Genomic DNA, 20,723 nt, shown 5'->3' on the forward strand with positions numbered 1-20,723 from the left:
GTGGTCTGTGACGTGGAAATGTGCCAACAGTCTTTTTCGAGGAATCACAATTATATAATCCATGATGTCTTTATTTAAACTCACTCTAATTTCAAGTTAATGTTTCTATCCAAGAAAGGGCACTCTGCATTTCCAGTGAAAGCTAATTTAAATAAATAACTGGACCGAAATCAAATCCTAAAAACACAATAAAAATGATTCTGTTAAAGATGTTAAAGCCAGAATGTGAACTTTTTCAACTAAACCAAATTACATAAAAAAGCTGAGACACAAATGTAAAACTAGGATGAGGGTTACAAGTTAATTTCTAGACAATGCTAAGTTGTACACTGTTACAATTTGTTACTAAAACTATAATAAAGTAAATGGTAAACACCATGTACATGTGGAATACCAATATCCTTAATCTACACCAAAATAAACATTTTTTGCCTCTATTTATAATGATTCTAATAATTAACGTAATCTCGTAAAGAAAATATTAGCTATGTTGCATTTGTTTGCGAAAATAAACGTCACTGGTCAGATACACACTGAACTTCGTTTTGGACAAGGTCAAGTCCAAAGTACAATTATACATAACACATAATCGTGGAAAAAACTCACAAATACAAGTTAAATATACATAACAAAAATATAAATACAACTTTTATTAATGGCTCATTATTAATACAACAAATTTCACTGTTTCATAGAGTTGGTCCGTATATTAAGGTCTTTTTAGAACTATGTCTGCCGCATTGAAAAAAATAATTTTGCCCCGGTGTTACAGATGGACCTATTTACAGAGGACGATGGGCAGTTGAGGAGATCGGGTTACAGAGGAAACCTGTTTACACAAGTTGTTTTGGAGACATGGTTACCATGTAAGTCAGGTTACGGATGAGACAGGGTTAGAGAGGAAACCTGTTTACACAAGTTGTCTTGGAGACATGGTTACCATGTAAGTCAGGCTACGGATGAGACAGGGTTCGAGAGGAAACCTGTTTACACAAGTTGTCTTGGACACATGGTTACCATGTAAGTCAGTTTACGGATGAGACAGGGTTAGAGAGGACGTCCTGCTACAGACGAACCTGTTTAAAGGTGAGATAGGAAACATGGTTACAGAGGGTTAAATAGGAAACATGGTTACAGAGGGTTAAATAGGAAACATGGTTACAGAGGGTTAAATAGGAAACATGGTTACAGAGGAGGTTTCGCTACAGAGGGGGATAGGTAATATAAAGGTCAGTTAAAGTAAGTTTCATTGTAATTACATCTGCAATTTGTAGACTGTTTTTGAAGAAATGAAATCTGGTGAGTGACATCCAAGAACCCGGAAAGTCTTTCAAACAAATCTGAATTTGAAGGTCTTGCTGGATTACACATCTTTCCATTAAAAATCAGTTTGTCTTCGCTTTACAAAATGACGTATGTAAATGCAGTGGGTGTTATAAATGTGGTCAGTATTCATTACTTACACCGTTAATAATATGCGAGTAAAATTCTTTTATTTTTCTTTTCACTAGATCAACTCTCACATGGACAGCGTTTGTTTCCATCAATGAATAAAATCTGCAATTACATATACAAATATATATTGTATCAATTCGTGCGAACGTGCTTGTGTGTGCACATGTGTATGATTCTGTGCTTTGCAAGTGAGACGTAAAAGGTACACAAGTGAATTTCTTTTCAGGAAAGAACTACCTTTAGCCATTTATTTGCTTAAGAAAATATTGTAATTCACTTTGCTTGCGTCGTTCCTTACTTTCGCAACGCCATTCGGATTCGCAAGAAAAAAAAGCTCAATAAACTATAGAACTTACGTTATAACAATGTACTCCTCTTAAATCACATAATCCAGTCTCATTTGGAATTAGGAACACTCCAATAACTTTGAAGTTTCCCATAACCCGAAATTTGCCAAAATTTGATAGACCAGAAATATTCGTGGGGTATATGTATATATTAAATAGAGACTCGAACATGAAACCCTGCTTACAAACTTAGCGGGCCAACAAGAATACTTATGTCACATAATAAAGGTATATGCCTTGTTCCAGCTTTGGTAATCACATGTTTATTTTGCAGCACTATGAGAGGTATATATATATATATATATATATATATATATATATATATATATATATATATATATATATATATATATATAATATTCAGTAGGTACATATATATATATATATATATATATATATATATATATATATATATATATATATATAGGTAGACAGATGAATACGGATGTATGTTGATAAATATATAGGTAGATAAATAACTTCACGATGTAGCGTTAGCAGTAAGGTAGATCGGTAGACAGATGGATAGACGTATATATATATATATATATATATATATATATATATATATATATATATATATGTGTGTGTGTGTGTGTGTGTGTGTCAGTATGTATTCGTTTAAGCAAAGAATTACGTATACATCCATCTCTTCTTCCACCAACACATCCATCCATCTATACATACATACATACATACATACATACATACATACATACATACATACATACATACATACATACATACATACATATCCCAAGAGAATACTTACAAGTCCCATACTGTTGGATCTATCAGTATGGCCATCTTAACCCAGTAGATATCCTTTCTATTATCTCTTTTACCTATGGATGGAAATGGAAATGAAAATGGAAATGGAAATGAAAATGGAAATGAAAATGGGAATGAAAATGGAAATGAAAATGGAAATGGAAATGAAAATGAAAATAAAAATGGAAATGAAAATGGGAATGAAAATGGAAATGGAAATGGGAATGGAAATGGGAATAAGAAAACATGCATTTTGCATAGTATAGGATACTTTGATGTATCTGTGTTCACAATAGTTCCCTATAAAATGGTAAATGCTTCCACGTTAATGTATATCCTCACTGGGAATGCAATGCCTTAGAATGGATTCAATATAACATGAATAAATTCAACTATGACAGCTCTACTATTTTCATTGGCAGACATCTTACCGTTCAGGGATTTGATAATGGCTTACCATCCTATTACACAACAATATTTTACAATCCTAATATTGTACCATACTAATATGTAACAATATCGTACCATCCTAATATGCGACAATATCGTACCATCCTAATATGCGACAATATTGTACCATCCTAATATGCGACGATATCGTACCATCCTAATATGCGACAAAATCGTATCATCCTAATATGCGATAATATACCTTCCTGATATGTGATAATATCGTACCTTCCTTATATGCTATAGTATCGTGCTATCTTTAATGTTTGTAATACTGTCTCACCTGCTGTCTCTCTATCAGGTAAACCTGCTATATTTCGTCGGAGAAGATCAAGAAGCTCTTGTTCTAAATGTGCTGCATCTGCAAAATGAGATACGCTTTTTCAGATACAAAAATCTAAAGGTATGTTTGTGATTGGTTTCTTGTATCTCTTAACTCATCGATCTTAAAATAAAACAAGCAGGGATTTAAAAGAAAGTCCTTCGTGAGAGAAACAAGTTTCATGATAGTGATGTGTCCCTATTTTCTCCCGATCTCGATTTTTTTTAAAAATTCAAGGTAGTATAACATCCATTTCTCCATATTTGATACAATGATAAAGATAGTAAAGATTATATAATTTCAATCATATCAGATGTACAATATTGAAAAAATAAGCATCATACATATATTTGCGTCATGCTTCTTTCATGTATTACTGTCGTTGTTTTCAGCAAGAAATGTAATACAAATACATAAAATGTTTCTAAATATTTTATACTCCAAATCTAAAAGCTATAGGAAACCTTTATCTTGGACCGCAGTATCTCTTTGGATGGCTGCCTGGTCTTGTAGAACATATCGTGTGCCGAGCAAGTTTCTCGATGTGATGTCAGTATTCACTGGTCGAAGATCGTAGTATGTATTTCCTAGTCGTATGTTACCGTTCTGGTTTATAGAGATTGAGAAAGAATATATATATGTGTGTGTGTGTGTGTGTGTGTGTTATATATATATATATATATATATATATATATATATATATATATATATATATGTGTGTGTGTGTGTGTGTGTGTGTTCGTACGAGCGTATGTGTGTGTGTGTGTGTGTCTGTGTAGAATCAAAGGGTTCCCAGTTAAGCTGTTATTTAGGGTGCATTAATTTAGTGCTTAAATCAGGACCCTGACGTCTCTGGAATAGAACATATTTTGATGTATATTATATATATCTACCATAAGAACCAAAGTAAAAGAATCAAAACTAATCAAATTGTACCGCTGGATATTATCTCTAATGTATAACTTTGGTTTGCGCCTATCAAATGCTTTTCTCTTATTATTATAAATCTCAAATTCTGGGGAATAATAAAATCATATTGATCCATCCACATGTGAATAAGAGTAGAAGTCTAAGGTTCTTTGAGCACACAATAAATTGAGCATCATTTATGCACGAGTTACGTGCATTACCCCTTTCTAGTCTTCCTTATGTCTTTGTTTCACTCAACATGGCTTGCTCTTTTCTATTTATTCTCACACATGGGTATCTGAATGTGATGAAACTGATCTAACCATATCTAGGTTAAAAATATATTCCCTAAGGTAAGAAAAGCTGATGTATTTAATCATCATTTTTTATAGTTTTAATCACCATTCTTATGGCTTTAAGGACCATTTGTATGGCTTTAAGGACCATTTGTATGGCTTTAAGGACCAATCGTATAGCTTTAATCACCAATCGTATACATTCGTATAGCTTTAATCACCATTCGTATAGGGGGCCCCGAGTGGCTGAGTGGTCTAAAGCGCTCACCGGATCTCTGCCATTTCACCTCTGTCTGCGTGGGTTTGAGTCCAAGGATCGGCTAGCGTGGGTACGTGGGAAAGCCTGTCAGTAGCTTTTCGTGGGTCGGTGGTTCTTCCCTGGGTTTTCCAGGGTTCTTCCTCCACCATTTATACTGGCCGCCATGTATAGCCTGTCTTGTGCTGAAAAATGGCGTTAAATCCTAGAACAACAACAACAACAACCATTCGTGTAGCTTTAATCACCATTTGTATGGCTTTAAGGACCACTTGTATGGCTTTAAGGACCATTTGTATGGCTTTAATCACCATTTGTATGGCTTTAAGGACCATTCGTATATCTTTAAGGACAATTATTATGGCTTTAAGGACCATTTGTATGGCTTTAAGGACCATTTGTATGGCTTTAGTCACCATTATTATGGCTTTAAGGACTATTTGTATGGCTTTAAGGACCATTTGTATCGCTTTAAGGACCATTCGTATAACTTTAATCACCAATCGTATAGCTTTAATCACCAATCGTATAGCTTTAATCACCATTCTTATAGCTTTAATCACAATTCGTATATCTTTAATCAACATTCTTGAAAGATTGTCCACAGCTGATTTCTTTGTATCTCATATATTTATAACAACATATAAATAATGTTCAACTTTTTTAAAAATTTATTTGGAGTACTACCATGATTTGTTCGATTACGATGCTTAAAATAATGTGTTGTTGTTTTTCCCTGTTTCTTAGGAGATATTTATTATCTATAGGGTTCCAGCCTATTTATTAAGGTAAAAGGGTATAATGTTTTCTAAAGTTTCTATGAATTTCACATGGATATTTCTAATCAACAATGACAAACGCCCGTTACGAGTGAATTTAAACATAGCCCTAACGTAACCGATATTTCTTATCATTTTTCATTGTGTCATAGACATTCTTGCCTAAATTAATTCTACCAATAATACGTTTACACTGCACTTAAGACCCGGATCGTGGTATATACTAGTTATTCTATTTTTATTCGAAATAAATATCTCATGTGATTATTAATTTGATCAGACGCGCCATTTCTTCACCGGTTGCAGGAAGAAATACGCCCACCCAACTTTGCTGTTCTTTAAAAAAAAAAAAAAAAAAAAAAAAAAAAAAAATTCTGGGCAAGTTTAAAAGAAGAGGCGCAACAAGAGTCCATTTATTCTTCGGGAAAAGCTTGGCAAATTCTCTTACTTGAGACTTGAAGAAAAAAAATAATTTTGTCTGACTAAAGCTTTGCAATCTCTCTTAATTATTTTAATACTTTTGTAAGAGAAATAGCTTGTCAGAGCTTCGACATAAAATGCTATGTCCGCTCGGTTGTCTTAGAAATGTTTCGGGAATATGGTACGATGAGCATTTCACCCAGCACTACTTAAGTAAACACAGTCCAAAGATTTGTTTTTGTTCTCTTATATTTTCGGTCCTTAATTGTACTTGCAGTCAGGCTATGGTGGTTGGTCTCCTTTTCGTCTTTATCATCGTGACGGGGACACACCGCGATATCTATATTTGGAGCAAACCACAGTAGGCTTATCTCTAACAAATTTAAACTATTACATAGCAGTCAGACATAAGCTTTTGCAATCTTATTAGTGACTGATTAACTGAACAAGGAGTGTAGTACAGTGTGTGTATAGGTAAGTGTGATTGTGGACTTGTGTGTGTGTGTGTGATACCGCTCGTGAGCTCCCATTGATACCGCTCGTGAGCTCCCATATATTTCATTTCAAAGACTTTTAACAAGTACAACTACGTGTAGGCCCGTACCCACACGAACAGCAACTCACCACACCACTGAATGATACACAGTACAGAAAGAAATCTGATCTCTAATTTTAGCCACAAGTGCCTCACAGTCTGTACATAATATACTTGTTAGTTTTATGGTATACTCACGACGATCCTGTCACACTGTCCATTGGATCTTTTGACGCATCTGACAGTCATGAATGCCCCATTTTCCCTGTCCTGGTAGTAAGCCACATCCTATTCGAAAATAAATATGTCTAACTTTAGATTGCAAGGTATGGACACAGGAGTTAGACATCTACACCTTAAATATATGGATATGTAGGCAAGATATAGACATCTAAACCTTAAATATTTCGATATATAGGCAGGATATAGACATCTAAACCTTATATATATGGATATGTAGGCGTGATATAGACATCTACACCTTAGATATATGGATATTTAGGCATGATATAGACATCTAAACCTTAAATATTTGGATATGTAGGCAGGATATATACATATACACCTTACATATTTGGATATGTAGGCAGGATATAGACATCTAAACCTTAAATATTTGGATATGTAGGCATGATATAGATATCTAAACCTTACATATTTTAGATACGTAGGCATGGTATAGACATCTACACCTTAAATACATGGATATGTAGACATGATATAGACATCAACACCTAAAATGTATGGATATGTAGGCAGGATATAGACATCTACACCTTAAATATTTGGATATTTAGGCATGATATAGACAGCTACACCTTAAATATATGGATATGTAGGCATGATATAGACATCTAAACCTTAAATATTTGGATATTTAGGCATGATATAGACATCTAAACCTTAAATATTTGGATATTTAGGCATGATATAGAGATATAAACCTTAAATATTTGGATATTTAGCATGATATAGACATCTACACATTAAATACATGGATATGTAGACATGATATAGACATCTAATCGTTAAATATTTGGATATGTAAGCATGATAGACACATCTACACTTTAAATATTTGGATATGTAGGCATGATATAGACATCTACACCTTAAATACATGGATATGTAGACATGATATAGACATCTAAACCTTAAATATTTGGATATGTAGGCGGGATATAGACATCTAAACCATACATATTTTGGATATGTAGGCATGTTATAGACATCTACACCTTAAATATTTGGATAGTTAGGCATGATACAGACATCTAAACCTTAAATATTTGGATATGTAGGCATGATAAAGACATCTACACCTTAAATATTTGGATATTTAGGCATGATATAGACATCTAAACCTTAAATATTTAGATATGTAGGCATGCTATAGACAGATACACCTTAAATCTATGGATATGTTGGCATGATATAGACATCTATACCTTAAATATTTGGATATGTAGGCATGATAGACACATCTACACTTTAAATATTTGGATATGTAGGCATGATATAGACATCTACACCTTAAATACATGGATATGTAGACATGATATAGACATCTAAACCTTAAATATTTGGATATGTAGGCGGGATATAGACATCTAAACCGTACATATTTTGGATATGTAGGCATGTTATAGACATCTACACCTTAAATATTTGGATATTTAGGCATGATATAGACATCTAAACCTTAAATATTTGGATATTTAGGCATTATATAGACATCTAAACCTTAAATATTTGGATATGTAGGCATGATATAGACATCTACACCTTAAATATTTGGATATTTAGGCATGATATAGACATCTACACCTTAAATATTTCGATATGTAGGCAGGATATAGACATGTACACCTTAAATATTTGGATATGTAGGCATGATATAGACATCTACACCTTAAATATTTGGATATTTAGGCAGGATATAGACAGCTACACCTTAAATATATGGATATGTAGGCAGGATATAGACATCTTTACCTTAAATATTTGGATATGTAGGCATGATATAGACATCTACACCTTAAATATTTAGATATTTAGACATGATATAGACATCTAAACCTTACATATTTTGGATACGTAGGCATGAAATAGACATCTGCACCTTAAATATTTAGATATGTAGGCATGCTATAGACAGCTACACCTTAAATCTATGGATATGTTGGCATGATATAGACATCTATACCTTAAATATTTGGATATGTAGGCATGATATAGACATCGTCACCTTAAATATTTGGTTATGTAGGCATGATATAGACATCTACACCTTAGATATATGGATATGTAGCCATCTAAACGTTACATATTTGGAGATGTAGGCAGGATATATACATCTAAACCTTACATATTTGGATATGTAAGCATGATATAGACATCTTCACCTTAAATATTTGGATATGTAGGCAGGATATAGACATCTAAACCTTAAATATTTCGATATATAGGCAGGATATAGACATCTAAACCTTAGATATATGGATATGTAGGCATGGTATAGACATCTAAACCTTAAATATTTTGGATATGTAGGCATGATCTAGACATCTACACCTTAAATATATGGATATGTAGGGATGATATAGACATGTACACCTTAAATATATGGATATGTAGGCATGATATAGACATCTAAACCTTAAATATATGGATATATAGGCAGCTGAATAGGTAGGTTGATTTGCAGTTTAAATTCAGTTTCAATGTTACTTATGAAGCTATTTGGATGGGAACTTGGGTTGGTAGGCTAATGGTTAGATATAAAGTTTTCGATTGATTGATCATATGGAATTTTATTTAGAGAGAGAACTTAGGTAGTTCTATATCTTTCTAGTTATCGTCATGCACTATAATAAATCAAAACATGTAAACATCTGAGAAAGTGTAACATAATTGATTATGCTTAACGTTTGCCTCTTATATCTGATCTAAAATGTGCTCGTGTTTCGTTTTGGCGTAGAGCTTTGCCCGAGAGTGGTATATTTACGCTTTACAATATTTAAAATTTCTGAGTTCGGCTCACACCATGCTGCACAAGCAAAGTTGTTGCAATGAGAAAACCCGATATACCTTGATCTCACTGTCGGCGAAATGTTACATAGTCAGGCTACGTATATACTCGAGGTTGACAGTAACATGTAAACACAGAAAGTCTTGTCAGGGAAATTTAGACTTAACGGGAGAAAAATCTTCAGGTCTTTGGGCATGTGTTCTGCGTCCATTCTCTTGATATGGCCGAGCCAGCGAAGGTGCCTCTCGCTGAGAATGGAGAACATGCTGTTCATGTTGGCGCGTTCTAGAACCTCTGTGTCGGGTACTTTGTCCAGCTACTGGATGTGCAGAATGCTCTGCAGGCATCTCAGGTGCAAGTTGTTGAGTTTTTTCTCGTGTCTCGCATAGGTGGTCCATGTTTTGCTGCTATAGAGGAATGAGCTGAGCACACAGGCCTAGTTTGGTCTTCTCGGTGAGGTTGGAGTTGTTCCAGACCCTCTGGTTAAGTCTGGCCATCACTGCTGCTGCTTTGGCAACCCTGCCGTTCACCTCAGAATCAATGGAGAGTGAGATGGAGATGTTGGACCCGAGGTATGTGAAGTTCCCAACAACTTCCAAGTTGTATCCATCGATGGTGACAGAAAGAGGGGAGTCTACGTCCTGTGCCATGACATTTGTTTCTTCAAACTGATAATCAGTCCAAATTTCTTACAGGCGTGGAAGAGGCGGCATAGCAACTGATGCAGTCCATCTTCCGTGTGTGATGTCAAGGCTGCATCGTCAGTGAAGAGCAATTCACGGATGAGTACCTTTGTGACTTTAGTCTTAGCACGGAGACGGGCGATGTTGAACAGCTTGCCGTCAGCCCTCGTATGGATGTACACTCTCTCGCTGCAGTTCTTGAATGCTTAGTGGAGAATTTCAAGGTATGGAGGCATGATTTTAGCCGAAGAACTAATAGCTTCGACGCAGAGTAGTGACCCTCGATGGGGCATTGAATAACATGTGCTGCTGACGTTTATGACGTTGGCTCGGAGAAGATAGTGGTTATATTTTGCTAAGGGACCGAAGATTCGGGACCAATGGGTTTGCAGCGAACAAGGATGGATGGAGAGCAAAACCTTTGGCAGACTGGGAGTAACATGAATTGTAAAGTGTTGTTATAAAGCATATTTGAATTACCAGTACTATTGGAATATCAAATTGTGATCCGCCCGTGGCTGATTAATACGTATATATTACAATAAGTTATATTTCAACAGTAGGCAATCGCTTCTATAAATCCTTGATGAATTTTCACTAAATAATCATTAGAGTTGAAGTAAAATAACAATAAAAATAATCCCCGTCTTCTAAATGAATTAAACATGGTGTAGAACTTTATCGCAAGCCTGTTTTCCTCTGTCTCTATTTCTATTTCTCTCACTCTCATACACACGGAGATAATAACGTGACGTGGAGTGAGAAAAGGAAAAGAAACCTGATCATGCACCAAGTAGCCTACAAGAGCCTGGGACTTCGTAACGGTTTGGTGCCAACTTTCCATCAGATTTTAATACAGTTTTCACAGTACCAGTGATACAAAGTTGCAATAGCCTGTCAAGATTTCATTCAATCTGTCAGTATACAGTTGCTTGTAGTCATTTTAACTGTGCTGAAAATGTAAGTATATGTATTTGTACGGGTTTGTACAAATTCCATACCTTATTCAAAAAGTTTGATAATCATCACGTTGTGAAATTTGATAATTTTGTGAAAATTTCTAAACATGATTGGTTCATGGTGATAGATCCATAAGTCAATGTCTTATTATTATTTAATTTGTGTTGTGTTAGGTTTCCTCAGTGATTATATGTTACGTATATATGTATTTTGAAATTGATATTAGTCCAAAATCAAGTCAATAGTTTGCCTGACTAGTGACATTTATTTTGTAAAAAACATAATACATAGCTAATATTTCTCAAGGACTAGAGAGTAAATATGCAGACAATTATTTTTTGGAGGTAAACATGTTTACTTGAATCGGAGTCTAGAAAATTAGTTTTTCACTTGGAAAATCTTAAACGTGTTGACAATTTAAATGTTTAATAAAGAAAAGTGAACTACATCCTGGCTCTATTATTGTGTCTTAACTTTTTATCTCATTGTTAAATCTAGGTTAAAAACGCAAATCAGACCCACACACACGTAAGTTTGTATATCAATTTTGTTTGCTTTGAATATTTACTCATTCCAATTTTTACATCCCACGTGGAATTAGCATTATTGTTGTGCTAAGTTAATAAAAAGGGTGGATTTATTTATTTACATTATTCACTCCAATTACAAAGTGCTCATTATTACATTTTGGACTAATTTTAATTAGAGTAAATTCAGTCAAATACCTTTTGGATTATAATAATAATGTTAAATAAAGACTGTTAACATATTGCCACATTCTATACCATTAGCAAATTCGAGACTCTGTGCAGATCAGCACATTGACTATTAGAATTCATTTGGATCGCCACTAGAATCTATTTGGAACTCTATGCATTTTGACTTGCGATAAAAATTGTATAATTATTTGGGATTTAATTTACAATACTATAAAATCATTTGCATTTTCACTTTGTATTTTAGGGAAATAAAGTATTTGTTGAATTTTACAAAACATGCTGTTTTGCGCTCTTTTCTGTTATTTAGTTTAAGACCATAAATTGGAAACACAATCATCTTTTGTTTATAATTTATATTGATTAATTCTTGTTCTTTAGTTGTTTATGTTGCATGTTATGATTCTTCCAGTTAGGAACAATATTAGTTTTCGTTTGAGCTCTGTGTGCATCATTTTTGTTAAATCCTTTGTTGGAATTCGTGCACAAGAGTGTGGTGTCAGATTTAGTTTTTCAATGACAATATAAATAAATAACTTGTTCACGCAGTTCATTTCAGTGTGTTCACTGTAATCTAACCCCAACCCAGATCATCTTGCTATACAAAGTACATACGACTTTACTTAGGCACCATAAGGGATCTGGATTCAAATATATAAGTGCCCTTATGGGGTGAATTAAAATTATCAGATAAATGTACATGACATGAGAACAAGTGAAATATATTCTGTGGATGTTATGATATTGCTTTAAATGTTTGAAACAGTATTTTATTACGCGTTTACCACGCTACTGAATGCACAGTGGGTTACACAAACATCACTTACTTGTGGAAACCAATCAAACAAGACACGACTAAAGTAATGTTCGTTGAATTCGAAGGAGTGGTTTAATTAAAGTATTTACCTGTACCTTACACACGTAAAATAGAAAGATTCCCACAGAAAATAGCCATAGATGACACATGGAAAGCTGAATATCACTGGGATGCAAAGGGTACAAAAACACCAAGATGGATAAAATATATTTTAAAAGAGATGGATGAGAAGTTCAAAGAACGTTCCTGGAGAAAAGTAAAAACAATACGAGATTTTTTAATGAAGGAAACATACAAAGATATCGTTTGATGGCAGAAATGAATTCATAACAAAAAGTTCAAACATTTTGAAAATATTAAAATCCGAGTATATTTCGACTTACGCAGACAAGCAAACATAAATCTGAAAAGTTTAAAAGAACTACGAAGACTACATTACCGAAATATCTCCAACTAACACCAGAAAATGAGTTGATATCTTACAAAATCTATTTATGGATACAAACGTCTACAGAGCCAATTCCATTGTCATGAACGAAATATGTGTCTGCAGTGTTCAAGACTCGTTATTCAAGTTAAAACCTTATCCTTGTTAAAGTAATCCAGATTAAAAGATTTAACTAATTCCAACTCCTCAGCCATCTCCTGCAACTCAATTTAATGTATTAAACTAACTGGTTAACGCATGTTATCGAAGTCAATATTATCACATTAATGTAATAAGACAAATTTTTCACAACGATGACTCGATTCTTTCCATACATGCCATTAAATCGTTTTTATAACTATAGTTTAAACATTGGTAATGTTGACGTTATGAAAATATGCAGATCTCAAGATGACATGACATTTAGGCAGAATCAACTAATATGAACAGTGTGGATAGGAAAATCTGGTTGTGAGATTTCCTAGAGAAAGCAGATAACATAAGATATAAATTTTATATTTCCAATTCGAAAATGTTCATCATCATGAAAGATATAATTTCCTCATGACAAAGCATTCAAATCAAATTGCAATAACATTGATAATAAACAATATAATTCATTTTCCAACAATTAAACAATTCTATTGGATTTGATTTCGTTGATCTAAAACGCGATTCTGCTGCATCAAGAAATGTCAATTGTTATAATGTACACTAATGCAAAGCTTTATAGTTCTTCACACATACACACACACATACATACACAAACACACACAAACACACACATACACACATATAATTTCATTTTAGTCCTTGTTTAGTTTTCGTTTCGGTAGTCAGATCATTAAGCATAGCTGCAATTTCAAAGAACAAAATTCTCTAGTCTTTCATCTATATTTTCTTCACTTAGGCCACAATGACAAATACAGACAAATCTTAATTGTCACCACCTTAGAATCTGCACTCAGACACATTTCTTTTCAATGAATCCCAAATTCATACTCTAATCATTTTTATCTCGTTTCGCTTACTTATGTATGTCTAAATTGCTTACCTATATATGTCTAAATTGTTTTGTATTATTATTAATATTAATGCGTATTAATGGAGTTTAAATTTTCTTCACTAACTTTGAAGCGTAAACCAAATCTTTTAAGTCTTTGTTAAATTTGAACTATTTTCAATATAAATTTCATTTACTGGTATCGACTTTTGAAATTATTTCCGAATTTTTTATGTTCTGTTTTATTTATTTAAACACTTTCAATTTTGTAAAATATATTTTTAATTTTACAATTTTAAAATTTTTTTGTACTATTTTAATTGTTAAGGAAGATAATATTTTCACTTTTAAACTCTTTCAGAAAATGTAATATTTCTGATGGCCTTCTTTACAAATACTCACTTAATTATCGAACTCATCTGCCATTGGAAGTCGTAACATATTGATTTATTGAATACGAGGGTCATACCATTCTTACGATTACAGACCATTCCTTATACTCAGTAATCTCTAGGCACACGCATTAATTAAATGTCCATTTCCCTTATTCCGTTTTATTATTTACGACAACCCGTGTTGTAGGTTTGTGCCACGTGCATTATGTATTTTCTAGCGGCGTACTTATTTGTACAATATCCACTTATTTGAATAGACATTTTCGTCGATAACATAGCATTTGCTTCATTTCAATTTCTTTGTTCGTTTATTTTGATATCTTGATAACATCCCGTATAATTCATTTTATTATCTTTCTTCAGTTATTGGCATATATTGATAGCATATTTTATGATCCATTTGATTTGCTTTCTTGTTCTGGCATACTGTAAATATGTGTATGAAACAATGGCAGGAGTAGAGAGGAATGGAACGAAATGCACAGAAGCCAATTAACAAATCTGGTTGGAAAAGACATGTTAACATGTTGATCCTTTTTGATTCATGCGACATCAGTAAATAACCTAAATGTCAAGAAATCTTTTTTTCATTAAATAATGTTCTTTTATCGTTATTTGCAACATATTATGGTTCATTTTAATGCAAGTTCTTTTGGGGTCAAGTAATGTTCAGTATTGAGACAGACCAATATTGAATTTAATTTCGATACATTTTATATGGTCTAGCATCTTTGCTCAAAAATATTTCAACAAATCGGCACGAAATAACTTACGTACGCTTACTTAGGAAGTACTTGATACTATCAACTTACCTCCTTTTGTCATTTTCATGCTAAACAATAACATTTAATTAGCACGATATTATAGTTTGGAGATATTTTTACCAATATTTGAGAAATCTTAACTCGGCGTATTTAGGAAATTGTTCAAGTGTTTCAAAACTCGAAGCATTATGTTACAGAAACCATCGCTCTTATCGACTGTGATTGAATATTCTTGTGATACATCTTAACAGTGTATGAGGAGTTCCAGCTGTATAATTCTATTAAAATTGTACATTTAAAAATAAAAGGCATCAATAAATAAACCAACACTGTTTGTCGTGATATGTTGAAACATTACCTCCGTTTCCAAATTTCGTGATTTCTCCATAACAGATTGACCGTCCTCAAGTTTTCGCACAACATATATGTCAGCGTTTGGATTGATCCCATGATTCCTCTTCAAGTTTAAGGTCAGATCATCTGACCCCCGATGTATGTTAAAGGTCAATTCGTCAGGGAGGTCAGGGTCACTGAGTGTCCGTTTGTCTATCCCAAAACTAGTGGTCACATCTTTCAGCCAAACTATTTCGGAATTGGTAGATTCTGGAAAAACGGATATACGTCAAAGGTTCAGAATACAATGTTTAAACTTAGCAAACACAACAAGGAAGAAACGGCCTGAGAGATGGAGTGCTCATCCATCAATAACGTCGAATTTGTCAACATAAGAATAAATAAATAAATAAATAAATATATATATATATATATATATATATATATATATATATATATATATATAACAGAGACAAGACAAACAATGAATAAAAAGCGTTGAAATTATGAAGGTTTACATACTTATATCTAATGGAATTCAACCTTGTAAATTGTTGGTTACAGTTGCTCGCAACCCCAGCTAAAATTCCGAAACCACGAATCCTATAACAGCTCGTAATTCAAGCTACATAAAACAAGAAGACTTTAAAAATGACAACGACACGCAAATTTTATCATGATTTGTTGACAGTACCACTTTAGAACCACATGAAAATTTTATCATGATTTGTTGACAGTACCACTTTAGAACCACATGAAAATTTTATCATGATTTGTTTACAGTAACCACTTTAAAAAAAAATTATTTTGCTCAATATTCACTCACCTAACTATAATACTTTTTTCAACGGGGTGGGTGGTAAAAGAAACAATCCTGCAATATCACAGATCGTATTACAAAATTTATTGAATAATGAATAAGTCATATGGTCTTTTTTCTAAAGGTGATTGTATTCATTACTTCAAATATTCAAAATGATGAGTGCAATAATAATAATAAAAATAATAATAATAATGTTTACGATTACTACTGTTGCCTCTACTACTGTATTAATTCATAAGTATTTTCATTCTAAAGTTTATATTGAATAAATTCAATCTTTTTAATAGAATGCATACATCTCTACAAATTTCAAACAGACTGGTGCTGGTAAAGAAACTAAGTTTGCTATTTTCAGTTTTGAAACTATGCACGAGACAACGGCAAAGAAATGACATGTTCAATTGGACTTCAATAGGTCTTTTGCAATAACAAGGCCTATGTTTACTTTATTAATTGCAAATATGTTTATATTGTGTATTTTATAAAATGTTAAGATGTCAATAATTCTGGTTGAATATTGCCATTAAGGTAATGGTTTAATGTTACATGTTTATATGTGTAAATATCTTTAAATGCGTAAATACGGATCCATCGACCATTCCAAAACTATTTTAATTCACCTTTGTCGTTGATTAAGGGAAATATCGTTGGCTTTTAACTCTAACAGTGAATCGATGTTTCAGGGTAGCTTCAACTGTACATTTTACAAGCGCTCGCAAATAATAATAATAATAATAATAATATATATATATATATATATATATATATATATATATATATATATATATATATATCAATGTGAACAACAAAATTCGTCAATAGTATTTGAAGACTTACCTGACTGGACATATAGCATGAGACAGACGACGAAAATAAATGCACCTGTCTTCATTTTTAACTAACTAGCCTCTACAGCAACACTGATTGGTCTGGCTAGTCTTTATTTTAATCTAGCTTATATATACAAATTCTTGGGGTTAGATTGTGCTGGTGAAGGCTAGTTGGCTCCGGCCACGTTTCATTTTTGTAACGATCGTATTTGTCAAGCAGCTAAAGTAATATTGAGTAATGGTATGGTGTAACAATGTTCGAGACCGAAAAGGTTTTTATGAATAAATACATATACAAACAACTTATGTCAAATCCATTACTGTTAATAAGAGGAAATCTTTCTACAATATATACCTGTGTATTAGTCCATCCATCCTTCATTATGTTCTACGATTAACTTTGATATTCACCAGCCCACTTATCTATCTCTGTACATATTAACTTAGTTATTTATCTATTTATAAATGTATTCGTCTGAAACAAAAGATTTTCAAATTTTTAAAAATAATTTCCAAACGTAAGGTACAGATTCGAGGGATACGTTTTATCCAGCTGACGACAAGATTTATGTCGCGGAAAGGGAGAATGTTTATTTTCTAAGGCTCAGCAGCCACCGATTTCTGTGTTGGGTTTACTGTTTTCAGATGGGGCGCTCTGCCAGGGACACAACAAAAAGATAAATTAAGGGATATTACATTGATGCTAGGGAAATAAAAAAATGATATTACCTGATTCATAGAGAAATAGAAAAGGGATTTGTTACCTGAATTCTAGGGAAATAACAGTACAGATGGATATTACCAGGATGTAGGATATAAAATAAACGAATCTAAGATTCATCAATTGTCACAGAAAAATAGAAGTCATCCACGGTGCTAATCAAGGAACATTGTTCAATCCCAACACCAGTGATTCCGCTAGATTTTGAAAAACATTGTACAAGAAATGCACAAGACTCGTTCATTGCTTTTATCAGGACAACGACGAAGAGGACACAAAAAGATGGAAATTAAATCTGAGGCATAACAAATGAATATTCGCGGCAAAATTACAAAAATATTTCAGTCATTGTTTATTTCAAGAAACTTTACGTTTCTGCATCAAAGCATGCTAGACAAACATGTAATTATATGCGCAACAAGACTCAGAATCTTTCTATAAGGCAATTTTGATAAATCTTATAAAGGCAATAAGAACACGAGAGAAATTTAAGTAAGATCCAGACTTCCATGTATTGACAAAACTGGTTCTTTTTCGAGAAGTCATCTTATGTTTTTTCTTTTTTAGTTTGGTTTTTGTTGGTTTAAAACCAGTTTCAGCACAAAATAGGCTATAAATGAGGTTCAGTATGTTTGATGGTGAAGTTTCTCGAAGAGCCCAGGAAGCTCTCTGTTATACTCACGTTGGACCGAGCAGAGACTCAAACTCTTTTATAGCAAATGGGAATCATCTGAACACAGACTGACATATTTTAAACAAGAAGGCATTCTGTCACATGTGGTTGAATTCTGTGGAACTGTTTAACCATTAATTCCAAAGTTGTCTCTTCTGCCTTACGATCAAGATTAAATGTCCTATCGGCACAACATCAGGATTCTAAAACGAGAGCAGCAAAACATAAATTCATCTAATCGAACCCATCTTAGTTTTGTTTTTGTCGTAAATAAGCTGTTTATTGCATCCAATAGATGTGGATGATTAAAACTAGATCGATACAAGTATTCAAATCAATCGTGCTCCAGGAATACATTCGGATCACCGCAAGTATTTCTGGAAACATACACAAGACTAGGATATATGGCGGTGTAGTATTTTGCAGAAAATTAATACATTTTTTTTCGCCGGAAATTTCTTCGCGAAAAAAGAGATCAAACATTTCAAATAAAGATCCGCAATCCATTTGGCTCGCCTCGACTATTTTGACGATTGTTTTGATCGTAGGATGGTCTGAGAAACTGCGAGTGAACAAACATTTATAACGTTAGTAGGAATTCTCTGGAGCGGCACCTATCGGCATGCATTCGATGCTTCATAAGCTGTATTCATGATGTAAGAGACATTCCAGCATAACAAATTTCGTTTGGCACACGAAGTTTCTTGGTTGGGGCCCTCGGGCAGAGTATGCAGTCTCTCCTTCAAATCATAAAGTTTGAGAGGCCACACCTAAAACTTACATGCTTATCTGCGTCTTTAACGCATATATTTCAACCAAATACGCAGCTTCTACCACAACTGCACTTACTGAATATGCATACAGTTTTGGGACACGTAAATATATATTGCATTCTTTCTTATTCCCTGGCTGTCATTTTTAGCATAAGCAATTATTCAGTGCAAAGGTTAATTGAGAAGCTGCAGTCATTTTGGACGACATTAATAAATCGTCCAAAACGACGATTGTACTTACAAAAACTCAAAATGGCTGACTGGCTCCTTACAAAACAAAATTGACTAATGTTCTCTTTAGTATAGGTTATTTCTAGATGTTGAAATATCTGATGGAGATGTCAGTCCAGTAGTTAATCAATGCATGTATGCATGCATGTATGTATGTATGTATGTATGTACGTACGTACGTTCGTATGTATGTATGTATTCACACTATTAACGAAGACGCCGTCATCTCTGAAGAGTAACCACGTTACCACACAATGCTTAGGTTGGTGAGTTGATAATAATAATAATAATAATAACAATAATAATAATGTGCTGTTTGTTAGTCTTTGTGTGGGGTGTCTAACACAAATTATCCAGAAAACACGAAACCGAACATAAATACTAATGTATACCTGCAAAGAATAGATGCGCATGAGCTCTCAATACAATAGAGAGATCCCGAAGAAAGTCATCAGCAGCCGTATTTGAGGTATACTAGCTGATTTACTGCTGTGTTTACATGATGTTGGGAAGTTGAAATAAATTCACTGAATCTCAAGATACTGTTTCAATGCATGCATAAATAAACAGAAAACAAATCAGACTTTCTATAAAGGAATTTTTTTTCATGGTGCCTCGTTCAAAATGGTCAATGTTGGTTCTTGCATATAGGAGAAACTGCCAGGTTGCCCATCCTCCAGACAAAATGGGCAGAATATCGTCTGCTAGTGACGTTATCGGTAAGCATCTATAATGCCACTAGCAAAATGTCCAATGACATACATTTTTTAAAAATGAAATTCATAATTTATTCAATCAGAGTATTTTAAAAAATCATAACATAAAGAGTCGTATTTAATATGGGCTTTTTAAGGAAGGTTGTTTGTTGAATTTTCTGCAGTTGTGGGTGGGAGTGGTGGTGTTGAGCCGGGGTTTCGGGTGTGATGGGGCCGCGAGCTGAAGGGGGAGGGGTAATAATCTGCACGTTAATTCATTTTTGTGTGAATGCAATACAAATCTCAAA

The 20,723-nt window shown here is 33.5% G+C and overlaps 2 protein-coding genes across 2 annotated transcripts in view; both read right to left on the reverse strand.

Moving 5' to 3' along the window:
• LOC149779703 (metalloprotease mig-17-like) overlaps positions 1 to 6,840 on the reverse strand; it is a 61,881-nt gene extending 55,041 nt beyond the window's left edge. Inside the window, exons 1-5 of the mRNA XM_089938669.1 lie at positions 6,739 to 6,840; positions 3,810 to 3,951; positions 3,307 to 3,384; positions 2,575 to 2,647; positions 1,464 to 1,557 (exon numbers count right to left, since the gene is read on the reverse strand). Of these exons, the coding sequence (XP_089794795.1) occupies positions 1,464 to 1,557; positions 2,575 to 2,647; positions 3,307 to 3,384; positions 3,810 to 3,951; positions 6,739 to 6,789 (438 nt within the window). The 5' untranslated portion in view covers positions 6,790 to 6,840. The remainder of the gene's footprint in view (positions 1 to 1,463; positions 1,558 to 2,574; positions 2,648 to 3,306; positions 3,385 to 3,809; positions 3,952 to 6,738) is intronic.
• A 6,767-nt stretch (positions 6,841 to 13,607) lies between these two features.
• On the reverse strand, positions 13,608 to 17,417 carry LOC149779704 (uncharacterized). The gene is made up of 3 exons (XM_089938458.1): positions 17,330 to 17,417; positions 15,695 to 15,939; positions 13,608 to 13,655 (listed from the first exon to the last, which is right to left on the reverse strand). Exons 1-3 carry the CDS (start codon positions 17,382 to 17,384, stop codon positions 13,608 to 13,610), a joined length of 348 nt encoding a protein of 115 aa, XP_089794584.1. The 5' UTR covers positions 17,385 to 17,417.
• Positions 17,418 to 20,723: the final 3,306 nt, after the last annotated feature.

Source organism: Sinohyriopsis cumingii, chromosome 17 (genome assembly GCF_028554795.1).
Source record: "Sinohyriopsis cumingii isolate HCF-2022 chromosome 17, ASM2855479v2, whole genome shotgun sequence".
Lineage (NCBI taxonomy): Eukaryota > Metazoa > Mollusca > Bivalvia > Unionida > Unionidae > Sinohyriopsis > Sinohyriopsis cumingii.